The sequence below is a fragment of the Coloeus monedula genome (assembly GCF_965178545.1).
Source record: "Coloeus monedula genome assembly, chromosome: 1".
Classification (NCBI taxonomy): domain Eukaryota; kingdom Metazoa; phylum Chordata; class Aves; order Passeriformes; family Corvidae; genus Coloeus; species Coloeus monedula.
The window spans coordinates 109,739,178-109,757,479 of record NC_138781.1 but is presented as its reverse complement, the minus strand read 5'-3'; the positions used below and the strand labels follow the sequence as shown (position 1 = coordinate 109,757,479).

The 18,302-nt window shown below is 40.4% G+C and overlaps 1 protein-coding gene across 2 annotated transcripts in view; it reads right to left on the bottom strand.

Annotated features, from left to right (window-relative positions):
- Positions 1-18,302, bottom strand: part of MYOM1 (myomesin 1) — a 74,875-nt gene that overhangs the window by 30,259 nt on the left and 26,314 nt on the right. The window contains exons 10-18 of one of the 2 annotated variants that reach the window (XM_082288089.1): positions 17,733-17,894; positions 14,404-14,545; positions 12,098-12,297; positions 10,422-10,478; positions 9,946-10,070; positions 8,223-8,406; positions 7,033-7,207; positions 4,668-4,789; positions 3,418-3,744 (exon numbers count right to left, since the gene is read on the bottom strand). In XM_082288089.1, coding sequence (XP_082144215.1) covers positions 3,418-3,744; positions 4,668-4,789; positions 7,033-7,207; positions 8,223-8,406; positions 9,946-10,070; positions 10,422-10,478; positions 12,098-12,297; positions 14,404-14,545; positions 17,733-17,894 — 1,494 coding nt within the window. The remainder of the gene's footprint in view (positions 1-3,417; positions 3,745-4,667; positions 4,790-7,032; positions 7,208-8,222; positions 8,407-9,945; positions 10,071-10,421; positions 10,479-12,097; positions 12,298-14,403; positions 14,546-17,732; positions 17,895-18,302) is intronic. The other variant, XM_082288088.1, reaches the window with a different exon arrangement.

Genomic DNA, 18,302 nt, shown 5'->3' with positions numbered 1-18,302 from the left:
GACTTCCTAACCTTTTTCTCTTTTTTCCTTATAAACAGTATATGCTCTCTTTTAGATATTTGTAACTTAGATGCAGCCAAGAAGAGCTTTGCATACTCTAGTTCTAAGAAACAGTGATCTCTTCGGTGGTACGATATTAAACTCAATATTAATTCTTCATCTAAGCTTCCAAATTGTGGCCACTTTTGCCAGTTATCTAACCTATAAGCTGGCCAAATCAGTGTGGAAAGCCTAATTAATTCTGCTTTTGTAAGGGTTTTACTTTTCCCAGCCAATTTTCCTCAGTTATCTAAGACTAAGTTTAAAGGCGAGTTCTGTGGTATTTCACTCCCCATACAAGAAATATTACCACCCATGGTTTTATGCTTATAAACCGAAAATTCACAAAAACAAAACAACAAGATCTAAAATACTCTATAAAGCAATGAGAGACAAATAGAGAAGGTAGGATTTGAACCCACAAGCCCAGGATTTACACTGTGGCTAGAAACACATTCCAAGTCTCTGAGCTGCTGCACCACCTGGCTGGATGCTGAAGGGTGGAGGCTGGACACAAGCTAGCAACAAACCAACAGAAGGAAAACTAAATTCCCTGGGACTCTCACACGAGTTCCCTGGCAGCTCTCACGAGCTGACAAGCTATCAAAAGGGGGAAACACCAAATGAAATCCCCCAGACTCTTCTGAGTCCCTAAACAAACTGTAAGAGAGCTCTTGATTGCAGCTAAGACCAGAGATGACTGCATCCAATTCACTGTAAGCTTGTTAAACTTTTTGGGACAGAGTGGGTACGGAGTTTCCAAAGACAAGGCACAGATGCCAAGGAAGCAGTAGTTTACTTGGGGCTTGAGATCTTCCATGGACACCGAGAGCTCAGCAAGGAATGGAAAGAAGCCATTTGCTGACTTGCAGAGCCCCACACCATGAGAGAGATGCAGGCTTTTCTGGGAATGGAAGGTTGGTGTCGGTTGTGGATAGCAAATTATGGGTTGTTGGTGAAACCCTTATATGGAGCAATAAAAGCAGCTGAAAATGGCATTATAATTTGGACTGAAAGCACAAGGGCTGCATTTAAACAGCTGAAACACCCTCTAATGTCAGCTCCAGCACTGAGCTTACCAGACTTGACTAAACCTTTTGAACTTTTTACACATGAGAGACTGAATGTGGCACTGGGCGTACTAGCACAGCGCCTCGGAAGCCAGCGGAGGGCTGTGGCCTACTTTTCCAAACAGCTAGACAATGTTAGCCAAGGGTAGCCTGGGTGTTTGAAAGCCATGGCAGATATGCTCATCCTGATTCAAGAGGCCCAGAAACTCACCCTTGGACAACACATTGTAGTGTATGTTCCACATGCAGTAGCAGCAGTACTGGAACAGAAAGGAGGACACTGGCTGTCCAGCAATCAGATGCTTAGATATCAGTCACTGCTGTTGGAACAGGATGATGTTACCCTGAAAACAACTTCTGTTGTTAACCCTGCTGTGTTTCTGTCCTCTACCTTAACTGACGATGTGCCTGAGCATGACTGTTTGCAGACAATCGAGGAGGTCTATTCCAGCAGACAGGACCTGAAGGACATGCCCCTAGAAAATCCAGATTGGGAGCTGTTTACAGACAGGAGCAGCGTCATGAGAAATGGTAAATGAATGACAGGTTTTGCAGTAACCAGCCAGGACAAGGTGATCGAGGTGAAGGCCCTGCCAGCAGAGGTGTCATCGCAGAAAGCTGAACTGATTGCACGGACAAGGGCCCTAGACCTGAGCGAAGGAAAGAAGGTAAATATATGGACTGACTCTAAATATGCATTTAGTGTTGTCCACGCCCATGGAGCCATCTGGAAGGAGAGAGGAATGTTGAACGCTCAAGGTAACCAGATCAAACATGCTGAACAAATCCTTGCCCTCTTAGAGAGCATTGGAAAACCCACAGAGTAGCTGTCAAGCAGCAGAGGTCACCAGAAAGGGAAAACCACTCCAGAATTGGGAAATCGCTTTGCTGATGAATCAGCAAGAAGGGCTGCAGAGAAAGGTATTCTTGCAGTAATTCCACAAAAAAAGAATGATTTGTCAGGGTTCACCCCAAAATATGATCAGGCAGACCACAAGTTAATTAAGTTTCTTAAGTCTGAGATCACAGAAAATGGATGGGCTGTTACACCTGCAAATCAGGTTGTAGTCCCACCTCTAATTCTTCGAGAGCTAGCTCAAAGAGAACATGAAAGCACACATTTCAGGGTTGAAAATCTTCTGAATCATCTGAAAAAGGTAGTAATAGGAAAGGGAATGACAGATATTGTACAATCAGTAGTGAGTAAGTGTGAAATCTGCTGCAAACACAATCCTGATACGAGGGAAAGAGTTGTGTTAGGAGTAACAAAGGCAGGGGATCCTCCTGGAGATTACTGGCAAATAGACTTTGCTGAGTTACCACACAAAGAAGGATACAGGTGCATACTGTTATTGGTTGACACCTTCAGTGGATGGCCTGAAGCTTACCTTGGAACTAACACAGCCAAGGAGGTGGTGAAAGTTTTGCTTAATCATATAATACCAAGGTTTGGGATTCCTTTAGGTATGTCCTCGGATAGGGGACCACATTTTGTTGCAAATGTGATTCAAGAAGTTAGCCGGAATTTGGGAATTGCTTGGGATCCGCACACACCTTACAGACCCCAAGCGAGTGGTAAGGTGGAACTCATGAATGGGACCCTTAAGGCACAAATTAGCAAAATTTGCCAAGAGACATCCATGACATGGGTTCAGGCCTTGCCTATTGCTTTACTGAGGATCCTCATACAACTGAGGTGGAGGGATAACATCAGTCCCTATGAAATACTGTGTGGCAGGCCATATCAAATTCCACATGTTCCAGGTGAAATTCACATGAGGGGAAAACTTGATTTGCAGAGATATCTAATGGCTTTAGGTTCCACTTTGCAGAAGCTCCAGAATTACATTGTGTTATCCAGACCCGTAGGACTGGAGACTGGGTCTATGTCAAGTGGTGGGACAGTGATCCTCTACAGGCCAAGTGGAGAGGACCATTCCAGATTTTGCTGACCATGCTCTGGGTAGATAACCCAGAGAACTAGGTAACCAGACTCCTAACAAATTACTGAAGTGATTTAGAAATAATATATTAGCTTGGATACATTAATATGTAGTCAAACAAGCCATTAAATTACTAACCATATTTATATGTTTGACTTTCAGTAACCACTAAGTTTGTAAAGTGGTCTCCAATACCATTACATGCATAATGATCTTAATGGAGAGTTGAGCACATAATTAATGGGTTTGATAGAAGATGCATCACTGTAGAGCACGTTAACTTGTGGCACAGTTGAACAGAAGTTACAGCAGTCTGAAGTGGACCTACCAAAGCAGCAAAATCTATTTATTTCATTAATTCTCACCTGTATCTTTCTTCTTGGTAACTTTTTCCACTGTCAAAAGATCCCTGGGTCGAGACTTACTTGCCTGCTTAGCAGCAACTTTTTGTGGTGCAGACCTGATAACGTCTTTAACCATTTCTCTCATGTTACTGTCTCCTGTACTCCCAAGTTTGCCACAGCTACTGGGCAGTGTCTCTCTATTAAATTTAGCATTGCATTTTAGCAAAGCATCTGTGTCAAAGATAGGCTGGGAGGCGCCATGCATGCCTTCCCAGCTGGTAGTGCAGTCTGTTAGTCCAGCAGCTTTACCACTCAGTTCAGGACACACACCATGAAGCAATCCTCCCCCTGTAATTGCCAGAAAACAGCAAAGACATTTGGATTTAGAATACATTCTTTTTTCTTCATTCAGGCAAAAGAATTAAGAAATGCATGCAGTGAACAATACAGCTAGAGTATAACAAGTCACTGGGTTTACACACAAAATGTTAAGCTTGAATTCAAGAAAACTTGAAATGCATAGAATACCTCTCAGCCTGCTCAAAAATAATGCTTTTTAAAACAATGTCTAGTATTCAGAGCAGAAACAAAGATGTGAAGTTAGTAGTATTCTTACTTTTCTACAATTATTTTAGTATTAGATCTTCCAGGTCACATTTCCAATCCTATCAAGATGATCTCACAAAATTGCCCTAGGCCACGTGTCTCTGCTCTGAGGCTGAGAGGTATGCAGCTTCAATACAAATGAGAGTGAGGGTGTTGCAGACATACAATTTATTCTGGTGCAATGATCTCATTAATCTTTATGGATTAGTTCAGGCAGTGGCCAACAGAAACAATCCATCAGCAAAGAAAGAACACACAGGGTTATAGAAGGTTTACAAAAGACACGTTGCACTATTAGGTTTAGTCATGGAAACAAATTTCTTAGGAACTGACTGTGTATAGGATGGTGTGCATTAGATGTGATATAGCAGATTACAGAATCAGAATGACATTCCCATTTTCTAGGATACCTATTAAGTGAACTTGGCAGTGCTCTCATACAGTGGCTCACAAGAAACACCTGAAGAAAACTGGATGGTGAAGCTGGACAGTCTACAAGAGTGCAGTGATTGTGAATCCATGGCTGTGAGACTATAGGATCTTTAGATAAATTATTATTTGTGGACAACATTGTGAAACAAAGCAATTAATTAGTTACAAATAATTGCTGAGAACTTATTTGCTTCATTAATTACAATTGAAAAGGGCAATGGAAAATAGCTTACCAATGGCTGCTTTCACTTCTATAGGCTCTGATTCCTGTGAAAATTCACTGAGCCCTGCTGCATTAACAGCTCTGACTCTGAAAATGTACTTCTCACCATTGCTGAGCCCATGGCAAATGAATCTAGAACAAACCAGTCAAGAAATACTTAGAAAGTATTATAAAGAAAATAAAAATTTTAAGGGGGAAAAGAAAGCATTTCTTCAATAATATTTATTCTGGTTTCTGAAAACCAAGGACAAACCATGACCCCAGTCACTTATATGAAGGTCAGAGAACACAGAATGTATCTGGGCACCTCATTCACACAACAAAGACAGTGTCTAAACTCATCTCTTTTAAGTCATACTATTTCAAGACTCTTTCCTTCTTGAGGCTACACAAGTTTCTGTGTTACCACAGCATCTACCTTACTTCTGCCAGTATATAAAAGCCATACTTCCTAATAGAAAAATGTGAAAATCTGCACAGGTAAGGTCTATATTTGCTTCTTGTGGGGTATTTCCGTGACACAAGTAAAAGACACATGTAACACAGGTTCCCATAAATCCCTTCCAATCATAAATGAAAAACTGCAGAGTTCAAAAATTACAGGGCATTTTACAGGAGCTAAATGATTTTTGTACTTCACTTTCTTGCTTCTATACATGACAGTAATCCAAGTCAGACAAATTCTTTTATTTGAAGAAGTTTACTTGATAGTCTAATTGTCACATAAGAAAAACCCTCATAAATTTTCTCTGGTGTCCACCCTGAAAACATAAAATTTCCAAAGACAAGAATCATTTATTTAGGAATAGATTGTGGTTTGGAAATTCAATTGTTTTGTTTAAAACCACATTTATTTTTTCAGTGGGTATTTTAGGTGTATTTTAGTCCATGTTACTTTGATTTTTTTCTACTTCATAAGGTACTTATAATTGCACTGATGTAATGCAATGGCATATGAAGCCACTATAATGTGGAAAACAAAATCAAAGTTTTATTTTGAGAAAAAAAATAAAACCTGAATCAAAATTTCCAAAACAGAATTTTCCCTACCCATTTTTCCAGACTTTTCCAAATCATTTGCTTTCCCCAGGATATGTGCAGAATTTCAAAAGACCAAAATATACTGCATAAGGCAAACTATGAACTACAGCTAATGCTTTAAGATTGACTCAACCAGAAAAACCAAGAGTTGACAGCCTTGCCTGACTGCATCATACATTAAATCACACTGACTAAAAATGCAGGGATAGAGACCTATGCAGTGTACTTGTATCACAGTGTATAGTAACTCAGAACAGTATTTTTATTTCTACAGTGAACAAAGGTTCACATTTCATATTTTAAAATAAGCAAAGAGCATGAAACTTCACCAACACTCGATATAACTACAATATAACTCACAGAAATACATATGAAAGGATGTAATACTGGCACACATAAATATAAATGCAATATAAATGCAGAAAAGAATACATAAAGGAAATTGTTGTGCCTGTGTTCAACCAAGTGAGGCTTGAAGTACTTCCAATATACTAGGCATTTACAATACCCTTCTAAACAACAAAGCTGGTCCAGGAGTATTTAGCAGACACTAATTTCTTGTAACAAAGGTTCTCATGGATAGCAAGTACAAATAAGCAGAATCAGTCATAACAAGCAGGGAATACTTCTGTATTGACACCAATCCACTTGAGAAAAAGTTCTGCACTTACTCCTTCAGACTCTGAAGATTACATACTTATTCAAACAAAACCAAATCTGATTTATCTCAGGAAGTTTTAAGTCTTGATGATTTTTCTGACTGGAGACCAAGCTTCGTATTGGTAAGAAATGTGAGTTTGTACCTAGTATTTAAGAGTGTTCAGTAATTTCTTGATGATTACAAGTGAAAGAGCAGTCAGAAAGTAATATTTTTAGTGGGATATAGTCCACATGTCCTTCTGACAGTCTAGATACACAGTCCAGAAATGTTTAGAGCAGTCTTCCAAAACAAAGCACTTTGCTTCCAAACATTATGCAGTTTAGTTTTCCACATTTGTAACTTCAGTCATTCCTCAATGTCCTGCTTTTCATCAAATTGATAGGCTGTACAATAGCTAGAAGTAGCAAGCTGCTTCCTTTTGCTTCACTAGCAATGTTCTTCCCCCTTGACTAATTTGTTTCTAATATAAGGTTGATTATAATATCTCTTTGGACAAGACTTCCTGTTTGAAATATGTTTTTATAACTTCTTATGAGCTTTGCATACAAGAGGGATTCCAGCCTGCTGGCTACCACAGAGAGATCAGCTCCACTACTACTAATGGCTGGAAAGCACATATATCCAGTAAATCAGAAATTGGTGACCATAATTTCCATGCTTTAAAATTAATTACCTTGTGCCTTTCACTGGATTGTTGTTGCATGGCTCCCAACGACCAGATCCTTCCACACTTGACTCAATGTAGTACCCAACCAGCTCCTTGGCATCTGGGGGCTCTGTCCAAGTGACAACAACTGAAGTATCTGTATTCCTAGTTGGCAGAATACGGCCAGGAGCTTTGGGAATATCTGTGGGAGAGAAGCATAAATAAATTAGTGGCCTGCCAGTTAAAATGTACAAATAAATTAAGCATGAAATTCTATTCTTGATTATTCTAGCATGACTAGTACAGATTTAACCTTCAAAAAATTTCTCTTATTTAAATTAAATAATCTGTCAGGACTGGACAGGATCAGTAGGCTCGAGACTTTGGTGGTGATGTTCCTCACTTCTCTAGTGCCTATGATTCAGTGCATTTCCTTAAAATTATGTTTAGTTTTCCCCTTGTGCTGAGTATCTGCACCAGAGATGTGATTTGGAGCTTTCTAAAAGGGAAAGTGTGCTAGGTGCACATTGAAGATCTTGTGCAGCCTGCAGGATAAGCCAGAAACCAAAGCTCCTGTTAAGTAGCAAAGTGTATCTACACTGTTTTTTTGAGAAGAGATGTTTTACTCTTCTTAAAAAATGTATTTCATGTGCATCCAAGTGCTCTGAGAAGTCGATACGAAGTGAACAGAGATCATTTGGGAATTGGATTGAAATCTGCATTGCTGTTTGGAAATAAATTGGTAATGTAGGTGTAGCTACTGATGACTTACTGTATTGAACATCTTAGCTTCTCTTCCAGTGAAAATAGTCTCTGCTTTCACATAAGTATTAAATTCTTCACTTTTGTTTAATTTGGCAAACAAGGAAGGTTAGACTCTGCTGATGTCTGGGCTTATTTTCAATACAGACTCTAAGTAAAACAAAACATTTTTGTACTTCCTTGAGTTTTCATTTTCTTTTGCTATTTGCAGTCTTTGCAGTTCTTGGCATTGTTATTTGCAGCTTAATTTCTTTGTTTTGCATCTGCCATTTGACTGTACATTAACGGTTGAACAACCCAAACAAAAATTATTTTAGCTGAAGAGAATAAATCACTGACTACTTATCATACTTGAATTATTTTCTGGGCAGCTACCTGCTTGCAGAAAAAACAATCAGATCACAAACTGAAAAGTTACCATGGTGGCAATTTAATACACGTCACCACACGCCTACCGAGTTTGTCATCCACTACAGTGGCTTCGGTTGCTTCTGAGGGTTCACCAATTCCAGCTGAATTGCAGCAGCGAACTCGGAAGCAGTAGGATTTGCCTTCAGACAAATCAAAAACTGCAAAGCGAGGGGATTTCACAGGGATCTCGGTGTTCACCCTTTGCCAGTCCTCTGTGCCAGCAACGCACTGCAGTCAAACCCAGAAACAACGTTTAGAACACAAGTATCTGAATGCTGAGTGTCTAACATGACAAGGCCTTCTCCCTGGACCACTGAATTCATGTCTGCTGTGGAGAATAGGGAGACACATCCCTTCTTTGGGCCTTTCCACAGAATGAGCATCTTTCAAAGCTTATGAATCTGCCAGAGGTCCACTTACTCCAGAAAACATACAGAAAAGTTTACTGGTTTCAATATACCAAAGCTAAACCCTCTCCACTGCAAGGAAGCGATGTTATTAACTGCACCCAGTCTGGACCATTTTCAAAATAAGTTCCGCAGATTTTCAGCATTTTGTTGAGAGCAAAACCCTAACATTACCACTTTGCTTCTAGATGCTCTTGTGGCATTCTTAGAGGTTTTGGGGTGGCTTTCAGAATTAATCAGGATTTAACCTTCATTTTCCAGAAAAGAATTCACATATGAAATTAATTTGTGAATTGTTTTTACTTCTGTGGCTAGAAATTTTACTTACCATGATCGCTTATACCACTAATATTCGTGATTAATTTTTTGCTTTGATTTACATTAAGTATAATTTCAAGTGATGGTTCTGGATTCTGAGGGATTCAAATTCTCAGGAGGATGTTATCAGACTGTGTGACATTAGTGCTGGGTACTCAGCATGCAATTGGTTATTAAAAAGCTTTCTTATATGGGAACTCAAAATTCATATATTTGTCCTCTCTAAGGCTGTTGCTAAGTGAAACTCATTTATTTGGACCAGATTTTGTATGAGAGATGGAAAACATAATGGGAAGATATTTATGTCTCCCTTGATGACACCTCTAGACTGATAGAAAAAAACATTGATAAAAAAGTTTGAGCCAAGAGATGCAAGTAGAAAGGGTGATGGTGTGAAGAATTTTCTAGGCTAGCAGCCATGCAAAAACACCTCAGAAAAGCAGAACAGTGAAATTAAAACTGATTCTGTTCTAGGAAGTCAGGAAAGAAATTTTGTGATATTTGTTGAGTTGGTGGAGCAAATGGAAAGCTAATGTAGAGGATAAACATGAAAAGGCATCTGGAATAGAAAGTGCTGATGCCAAGAAACTCCTGTAAAATGCAGCCATCCAAAATGTTAACAATCTGTCCTGCCAGACAAGCTTCATTTATACAAATTATACATATATGAGATGCATATATAAAAAATAAACATGTATCATATACATACATAAGAGATATATATATAAGCATGTGACTTTGCACTGTGCTTTCACATTATAGAGGGAGTTTTGTTCTGTCTACTCTAGGTGGGTCACTGACACAATTCAAGAAGAATTTTACTGGGTGTGACACATTCTTCATCTACTTTCCTATTTCCCATCTTTTTTTTATTCCTAGTTCAGCTTAATCTACAGTTTGACCGTTATCTTGACAAACTTCTAATCCTTGCCCTAATTTGAAAGTCTCAGACAGAAATGAAAGTTAACCAGAGGTCCAGAAGAGATGACTAAAGAAACGTCAAATATTGCCATAGCATGATTCTGATTCTGTCCAATTTTACCTTTTCCACAAAGTACATGATACCCTCATGGCCCCGCTGTCCAGGAGGTTTCCAGCTAAGCACAACATAGTTCTTGGTGGCCTCAATAACTTGGAGGTCTGTGGGGGGACCAGGAACAACACCCTCTGAAGGACAGGGAAGAAGAATAGGAAAAAAAAATTAATTCTTTTGTTTTTGTATCAGAATTAGCATCATAATTAAAAAATAAGAGTATCAATATACCTCAGATTTTTTTTTTTTTTAATGTAGAGTTAAAAGTCTTCTAAATATTCTTTTAATTCTAAGTGTTATTTTGTTAGGTCCTGAATAATGAAACCTCATCTCAACAACCACGTTGTTGAATTATTCAAGGTCAAGTGACTCTCAGAACAACAAACTTTGGGTGAGTGCCAAAGTCCACTGAACTCACTCAGAGTTTTCCTAATTACTCAGCCAGCTTCACATCAGACTTTTGTAGGCAAAAGGGCTGTGTTTACCTGCAGGTTCTTCCTCAGTCACAATAATCTGTCCAGTCCAAGGAGCAGAAGGGTGACCTGAAACAAATGTCAGAGATAACAGCGAAGTAGGAGACCAGGAAATTTTCAAACAAAGAAAACTGACTCTTTCGTGGTTCAAAACTAATGTTTGCAAGATCCCAGTGAGCTCCATTTCTGGTTAATGCTGTGACTGTTGCTCATGTAGCAAGCTAGTTACCCAAGCTAGTTTTAGGCTTACCAGCTTGAATATTGAGAGAAGCTCAGCATTTAACATAGCTAGAAAACTTAATTTACTGAAACATCTATTCCTTCCTGAAATGTCACTGAAGTCTCCTAGGTGACAAGCAGAGGTATTTGGTTCACTCAGCTCATCATTTTCAGAGAATTAGTTTCAACTTTATTTTCCATCCTCTACTGCTTTGGTTTAACAGCTCACTTATTAAAGGAACAGCCAAATTCCTGCAGGCTGCATCTTGTCTCTTTTTAACCACTTTCCCTCACATTACCAGCTTTAAAGTCATGGGTCACAGTCACAAACAGGCTCAGCCTGACTCAACATGTCCGCTTGATAAATTTGGGTGGCTCTCTGAGCAACCAATATTTTATCACACTATTGCAGTTATGCATTCAGCTTTCAACCAGGTCAGTGGACTTTCAGAGATAATTTTTGCAAGTACTGTTCTCCGCCTCCACATTATTCACCTTACATTGGCTGAACTGTTTTGGAGATGAAAGAAGAGAGGGAGCAGGTGGGGAGAAAAGATTATGAGGGATGAGAGGAGAAGATATAATAGGAGTAGGCCACCAAACCCAGACTTCACCTCCTGTGACAGCTTCCATGTTGCCCATTGAGAAGAAGAGCTGCCCCTCCTCCCAGAGTTAGGGTTTCACATGTCTGACTGAGTGCAGTGTTTCTTGGCAATGCCAAATCTCCTTCCTCTCGCCTTTTGTTTTATCTTGAATGGGAATCTAGCTCATCTGGCAGCAACATTACACACAGTAGCTCACACAAGCTGGGACCATGGGAGCACCATAATTTTGTGTACGATACCCCTTCACATTGGACCATTTCAAATAGTAAAACTTCAGAAACATGTAGAAATAGATTTTGAATAGAAGTACAAATTTATTTTAGGAATATAATTATGCTATATGGGTAGAGAGGTGGGTTTGGAAGCAAAATGGCTGAGACATTGTGAGGCCACAGGAGAAATATCCTTGACTTGTAAAATGCTAACCTTAAAGCAGAGAGCCTGGGATCTGTTGGGCTGTCCTGGTGTTATTGCAAGATTTGGATTGTCACATGAGCACAGAGTCAGCCACCCTTGTCTGTGGCTCAGAGAGAGACTATTCATAGGATCTGTTCAGCTATTTTGCTGGCTGAACAAAAGCAAGTCTCTCTAGGCAACTAAACTCTCCTGTGCCTTTTTCCCCACTTCCTGCAAGTTTGGAGCATAGCACTGCAGTCAGCCAAAGCCATTTCAGCAGATAGAACCCTTAGTGCAAAGACCACTGGGATGATTTCTTCCCGCAAAGCTGTCTCCAAAGAATATTTTGGCTTTGCCTTGCTCCCTCTAGTGGGATTTCGAAGGCTTGTGAGTTGATAGTCATACTTCTTTTTAATGAGTTGTGACTTCTTAAACCTCTCAATGCAACCTGTAAAAAGCACATCTTACTTCTAAGCCTGGCTCTGTCTGCAGGGTCCAGAGCAGCCACAGGCTCTGACACCCGGGACGGCAGGCTGACACCTGCTTTGTTCACCGCTCGGACTCGGAAAATGTAGGAACGGCCTTCAATCAGACCAGTGACAGGGAAACGAGCAAACTTCACGGGATTCTCATTGCACTGGGTCCAGTGGGAGGTGCCAACCTCACACCTGAAAAATAAAAACAGCAAGAGCAGTGCTGGGAAGGGAAAAACATGAACTCAGGGCACCCACACGCCTTTGCAGCTTTACCATCTGTTCGTGTTCATTGGCTGGTCCGTACCAGTTTCCTCAGCAGAATTTTAAACTGGTGACATCAAAGCAGCTGCACCAAGGCGTCAGGCTGAAGTACCAGCTGGGCATGCACTAAATCCCCCACAGCTGCACCCCTTCTATCCTGAACTGAAAAAGGGACAAGAGCAGACTCACTCCACTGTTTAAACCCTTCAAAGTATGCTTAGGGAGTGTCAGCTTTAGCATACTTGAAGGGACAGGAACTATGCCTCTCTTGCAGTCGCCAGAAGGGCACTACTTCATCTTTTCTGCACAATGCTGCCCTGTACACCCCACAAGACACTAGGCTTCATGGGGTGCAGAGACCCCCACTGTGAGTTCTGGGACCAGCCCAGCACAGAGATGGCTGTGAATGGGGTTAAAGTAGGGCACTTAGTCAGACCCTGCTTCAGAGACCAGACCACTGGGGCTGCCAAGGGAGCCTGTGGTGTGCTGGCTGCAGTCCCTGCAATGACAAGGCCCAGTGTGGTGATGCTAGTCCCACAAGTGTGAAGCCTCACACATATCAGGAAGCTGTTTTCTGTCAGAAGGAAGATATGACAAGCAGCCACTTCAACTCAGGGAGCCAGGAGAAGCCTGTGGTGATGGCTTCCCTGTGTCCAGCAACATGGTCAACAGGAATGTGACCTTGCAGCTTAGAAAAGACTTTTTATTGTGGGTGAGATTCCTGCCAAAGAGAATGTTACAGGTCCTACCCAGATTTCTTGGTACATGCAAGAATCCCTCTTGAGAATTTTTACCAGCCCACTCAGGGTGGTTTTGTGGTTCTTGTGCCTGCTTGGGGTGAAGGACACCCAAGCTTTCCATCTACCATTAGCACAGACCAGTCCTGCTGGCTCAAGCCATCCCCTCACTCCACAAGGCAGCTAGGGGCTACCCTGGCTGAATATGTGGGTCCCTAAATCCCTTCGGTAGCGTCCAACATTGGAGAGCAGTAACACCACTTTGAATTTGGGAGCAAATGCAGAAAAAAGGAGGTGAACGCAAGAGAAAAAATGGAATGCCATTTCTCTTGCAGTTACTCTCAGTGCTAACGTCCCTCAATAGCCTCATTTTAAAACGAGATATTGATGTTCAGAGTCCAGTCCTGTCTTTTGTTTAGGATCGATGAATGTTAAAGAGCCATAGCTTAGACCTAGCAGAGCATAATTACAGCAGTGACTGACACTCAAAAGTTAGCAAAACAGTAAAGTTATATATGAGTGCTAGATTATTTCACAAAGCAATACCTTCTTTTTACAGATATATACTTTATGTATATCCAAAGGCATAATATAATGGCATACTTCATATATATATACACACACACACACACACACATAAATGTTTGGGTGTTTTTTACATGCCTCTGAATAAGCCCAGAGGAACCTCATATTACTCTATTACTGAAATTCAGACAAATATTACCAGCACTGAAGATAATTGTAACTCTCAAAATACTGACTTAATTTCTTAAATCACAGGCTTCTAGGATCCCGCCACTGTGTGTAACACGTGGAGGTTTCATATTTTACAAATTATTTCCATGAAGCTTTTGAACCTAACAGCTGGAATAATAACAGCATATGGGAAAGAAACCCAAGTCATTTTAAAATAATATTTTGCTTCCTGGTACATAGTAACTATTAGGAGAGAGGCAAGAGAGCCCTGGTACTGAAGGAGCCACAGCTGTCTGATGCAGAACTACCAAACACCACAAAATCCTGAGGCCTCTCAAGTCTCAGAGGAAGCAGGAAGGGCTGAGCTGTGCAGATCTTGCAGAACCCTTTCTATTCAATTAAATGAATGAAGATGTGATTATTTCCATGAAAGTTAGATTAGGCCCAGCCAATCCAAGACAAAAAAAAAATCAATTTTCTTCTGGCCAGCAAGAAGAATGAAAATAACAAATGACTATTTTATCTCATGTTTTTCAGTGTGCTTTTATTTTTTGAGTTAGAATGAGCAGCAATGTGAATTCTCCAGTCCAGCACACTCACTGACCTGTCAATGAAATATCCAAGGATGGGATTTCCTCCGTCGACAGCGGGTTGCTTCCAGGAGACAATGACATAATCTTTGTTGGCATCTAAGCACTGCACATCCAGTGGTGCACCAGGGGCTCCAGGGATTTCAGCATCAGCATCTGTGAGGATGGAGAAATATGTTTGCAAATGTGAACCACAGTTCTTTCACAATTACTAATCTTTAAGGACCAAATTGTGCTCCTATTGGCTTCAAAAAAGTGTTTGCTTTTATATTGCCAGTGTTTTTCTACACTTTTGGCTTTTCTTTGTAACATTTACAAATGTTTAATATTTTACAGCATACTGTAAATGTAATTCACCTAGACATTTTAAATGGAATTAGTACCCTGCATTCTGGTTAGGGAGCTGTGAGAAACACCATTGAACTGAAAACTTGGCAGCCAGGCAATAGTTGAATCAAAAATATTCACCCACTGGATATAGCAATACTGAATTAAATATCTCCACTCACAGTCCTTCATTGTTTGATTTTGTTTGGCTGTGAACTGCAAAGGTATCAAAATGTTTTGAAGTTTAATTATATTACACATACATTATCACTGTGGAATATAATCTTCATAAGGATGAGTATATTTTTCCTTTGAAGTGTTTACCACAAATCTGGGACTGCTGGTGTTAAAGGGCCTTGACTCCAGCATCAGCTTCTGGGCATGTATTATCTAAAGCTTTAAAAATAGAGCATAGTGCTGGGCACTGGGGAATTTTACTGTTTACACACAGTCTGATTTGTGAGATGGTTTAATTTTCATGTAGAGAAAAAGAACCTTTGCAGGAAGAATCTGTGAAAGACTTTCAAATAAGAGATGTTGCTTCTCTGCAGAATAAAATTGATTTGTACCATTCTGAGCTACTTCAAAAGAAGACCTAAGATGTATATACCTGAATAAAAATATTTTGCTAATAAATATTATTCAGATATTCTATACAAACCCCCAGAGTTCTTAAAAAGGTTTAATGTTTCGGGGCATTATAGGTTTTTGTTTTACACTACACAGTAATCTCTATTTTTCATGATTTTGACTTTCAGGAAAAAAATGCCTTATTAGAGCATTTAATATGCTTCATTACATAAAACAGTAGTCTTCCAAAAATATATATCCCAGCCACACTTTACAGAGTCTTCTCTTATTGGCAGCGTAGCATCCCACAGAGCTTTTGAAGCTGTGCCAAAGTCGCCGAGTCCAGGTTCTAATTACAGGTAACTCGATGCATTTTAAGAAACGGTAACATAGAGAGTAAACCATCCAGTTAACATCACAAAATACTAAGAACATTAATAGTAATAACAACAATATTTCTTCAGTGATCTCTTTCTGAAAGGTTTTAATTGTCCATATTTACCACTTGACAGAACATGAGGTAACACAGTTTCTCTCCAAGACACTCTGGGAAACAGCTGGGAGAACCAGCGCTGCTGATCAGCCTCTAGGAGGCTAGGATTTCATCCCTGCTAGCCTGCTGACAAATTATGACCTGTAACCACGGCAGAGGAGTCGCATATGCTCTCGAAGCCCATCTGAACATGTAACATTATGAGCCTCTCTTCCATTGATACACTGTGATTTCTGTGTGTGACACAAAAAGACAACTGCTCCAGCTAAAACACCAGAGCTGCCATTTAACACAAATCTGGCTACAGTTTGGGAGGAGCAATGAGGAATACAGTAGCCAACCAAGATTGTGGGGACCATTTAAATAGGAATGTCAAATATAATTAATGTAATTAGAATTTGGTAAACACACCCATTGGCTAGGAAGATACTCTGCTGAAAGGGGTGATGGGCTCAGTCAGGTCACACCTGTGTTGCCAGAAGATGTAACAGGATTGAGGGTGATCATTTATTTATATGGCAGCACAATGTAAAGCAAATAAAGAAAGACGAGTCCTATTTCTTGTCAAGAAGCTCGTTTCAATAGGTTCTTTCTTCAGGTGATGAAAACATCTGCTTCAGTTGTATTTTCTGAGCAGGTTGTTATCTCACACAGCTCTGCTGAACTTGGCAACAAGGAGCCATTCTGGGCATGGCCTCAGAGCCAAGAATTTCCAGAGCCTTTTGAATTAGCATTACACACTTCAGCTGCTTTTAGCAGCTGGGACAGATATAGAATCAGCACACAATGTGATAGCCATGGCTCCTTTTAAAGAAATAATTCTCAATGGATAGTCAATGAAGGTTTTGATGGTACAAGCAAACAACATTCACAAAAATAGCATTTTAATTCTACTCTTTGCTTCATTATTTCAGAGAATCACACAATGGTTGAGATTGGCAGACAGCTACAGATATTGCCTAGTTTAGCCCCTTGCTCAAAGCAGAGTCAGCCAGAGCTGGTTGCCCAGGGCCATGTCAAATCAGGGTTTGGGTAACTCCAAGGACTGAGACTCCACAGCCTGTCTGGGTAACCTGTTCCAATGTTATTTTACTCCCCTCCATCAAGTACACATGGATAAACTCCTCCCATGATCTCTCTTTTCCAGGTTGAACAGTCCCAGCTCTCTCAGCCTTTCCTCATATTGAGAGATGCTCCAAGCTCTAAATCACCTTCACATCCCTTCAATGGCCTCACTCCAGTGAGCCCATGTTTCTTTTGTATGGGGGATCCCAGAATTGGATCTAGCATTCTAGATGAGCCCCACCAGTGTTGAGTAGATGGGAAGGGTCACCTCCTCAGCCTGCTGGCAATGCTTTTCCTAATGCAACCCAAGATGCCACTATCTTTCTTTGTGACAAGGGCACATGTTCACCTTGGTGTCCACCAGGATCCTTCCTGAAAAGCAGCTCTCCAGACAGACACCAGCACATACTGCTGCATGAGATTATGCTTCTCCAGGTGCAGATCTTTGTGTTTCCCTTCCACTGTAGTGCTTCCCGCAATGTACATTAGAGAGAATCCCTCAAATGGCACACAAGATCTTGATAAAAATAGTGCAGTTTAGCTAGCAGTGGGATGGTTATAAAAATACATTTTTAAGTTATTATGTGGATTTTTCCTCCTTATGACTTATGTTCAGAGTACTGAACATAATACCCTAAATTTCCTCCTCAGGATGTCAATGGAGTTTAGAAGTCTTCGGGCATGTGACACCAACGCCTGACACATGCATTGATTTTTTTTCCAGAGATATTGACTGGAATCTATATTGTTAGAATCTATTAATAGGAAATTATTATTCTATTTTTTATTGTTGGGAGTGGGGAAAGAGCCTCAAATATCTGAGACTGATTTTGCCAACATGTTTTCCTCAGCTCTGTAGTGAGTCTTGTGCACAAGACAGTATCCTACCTCGAACAAAGACATAACCGCTGTACTCCTCATAGTACTCTCCCATCGCCACACGGAGGGTGTAGAGACCTTCGTCTTCCTTGTTTGCATGAGTCAGTGTTAAAGAAGCTCGCTCCCCACTCCACTGCATCTGGACCCATTTGGATGGTGTGATAAGAACACCTAGGAATTAGAGAGTTTCACCATGAGAACCAGCTGGATCTTCCAAGGAATAGATTCTGGAATGTGGAGAATATATTGGAATAGCTTATGTTGGGAAAGATGAAACAGGAAAGCCTTATAAATATGATTGCCTGACAAAAGATTTTGGGAATATGAAAACTATAAGCGACATCGAAATGAAAGCCACCTTTGAGATACCAAGTCTTAGTTACTGAACAACTGGAAAACAATGGTATGGCCGACTGAATGTAATCCCCTCTTGATTGAACAATACCCTCTGCTTGCAGGCAGGTCCAAGGGTCAGAGCAGACCCTACTAGCTCAGCAGAAGGGGTCCAAAGAGTAGTTTTAGAAGTTAAGATGTAACACTCTATGGTAATATAAGAACTCTTATAGGCTGTATGTAAAT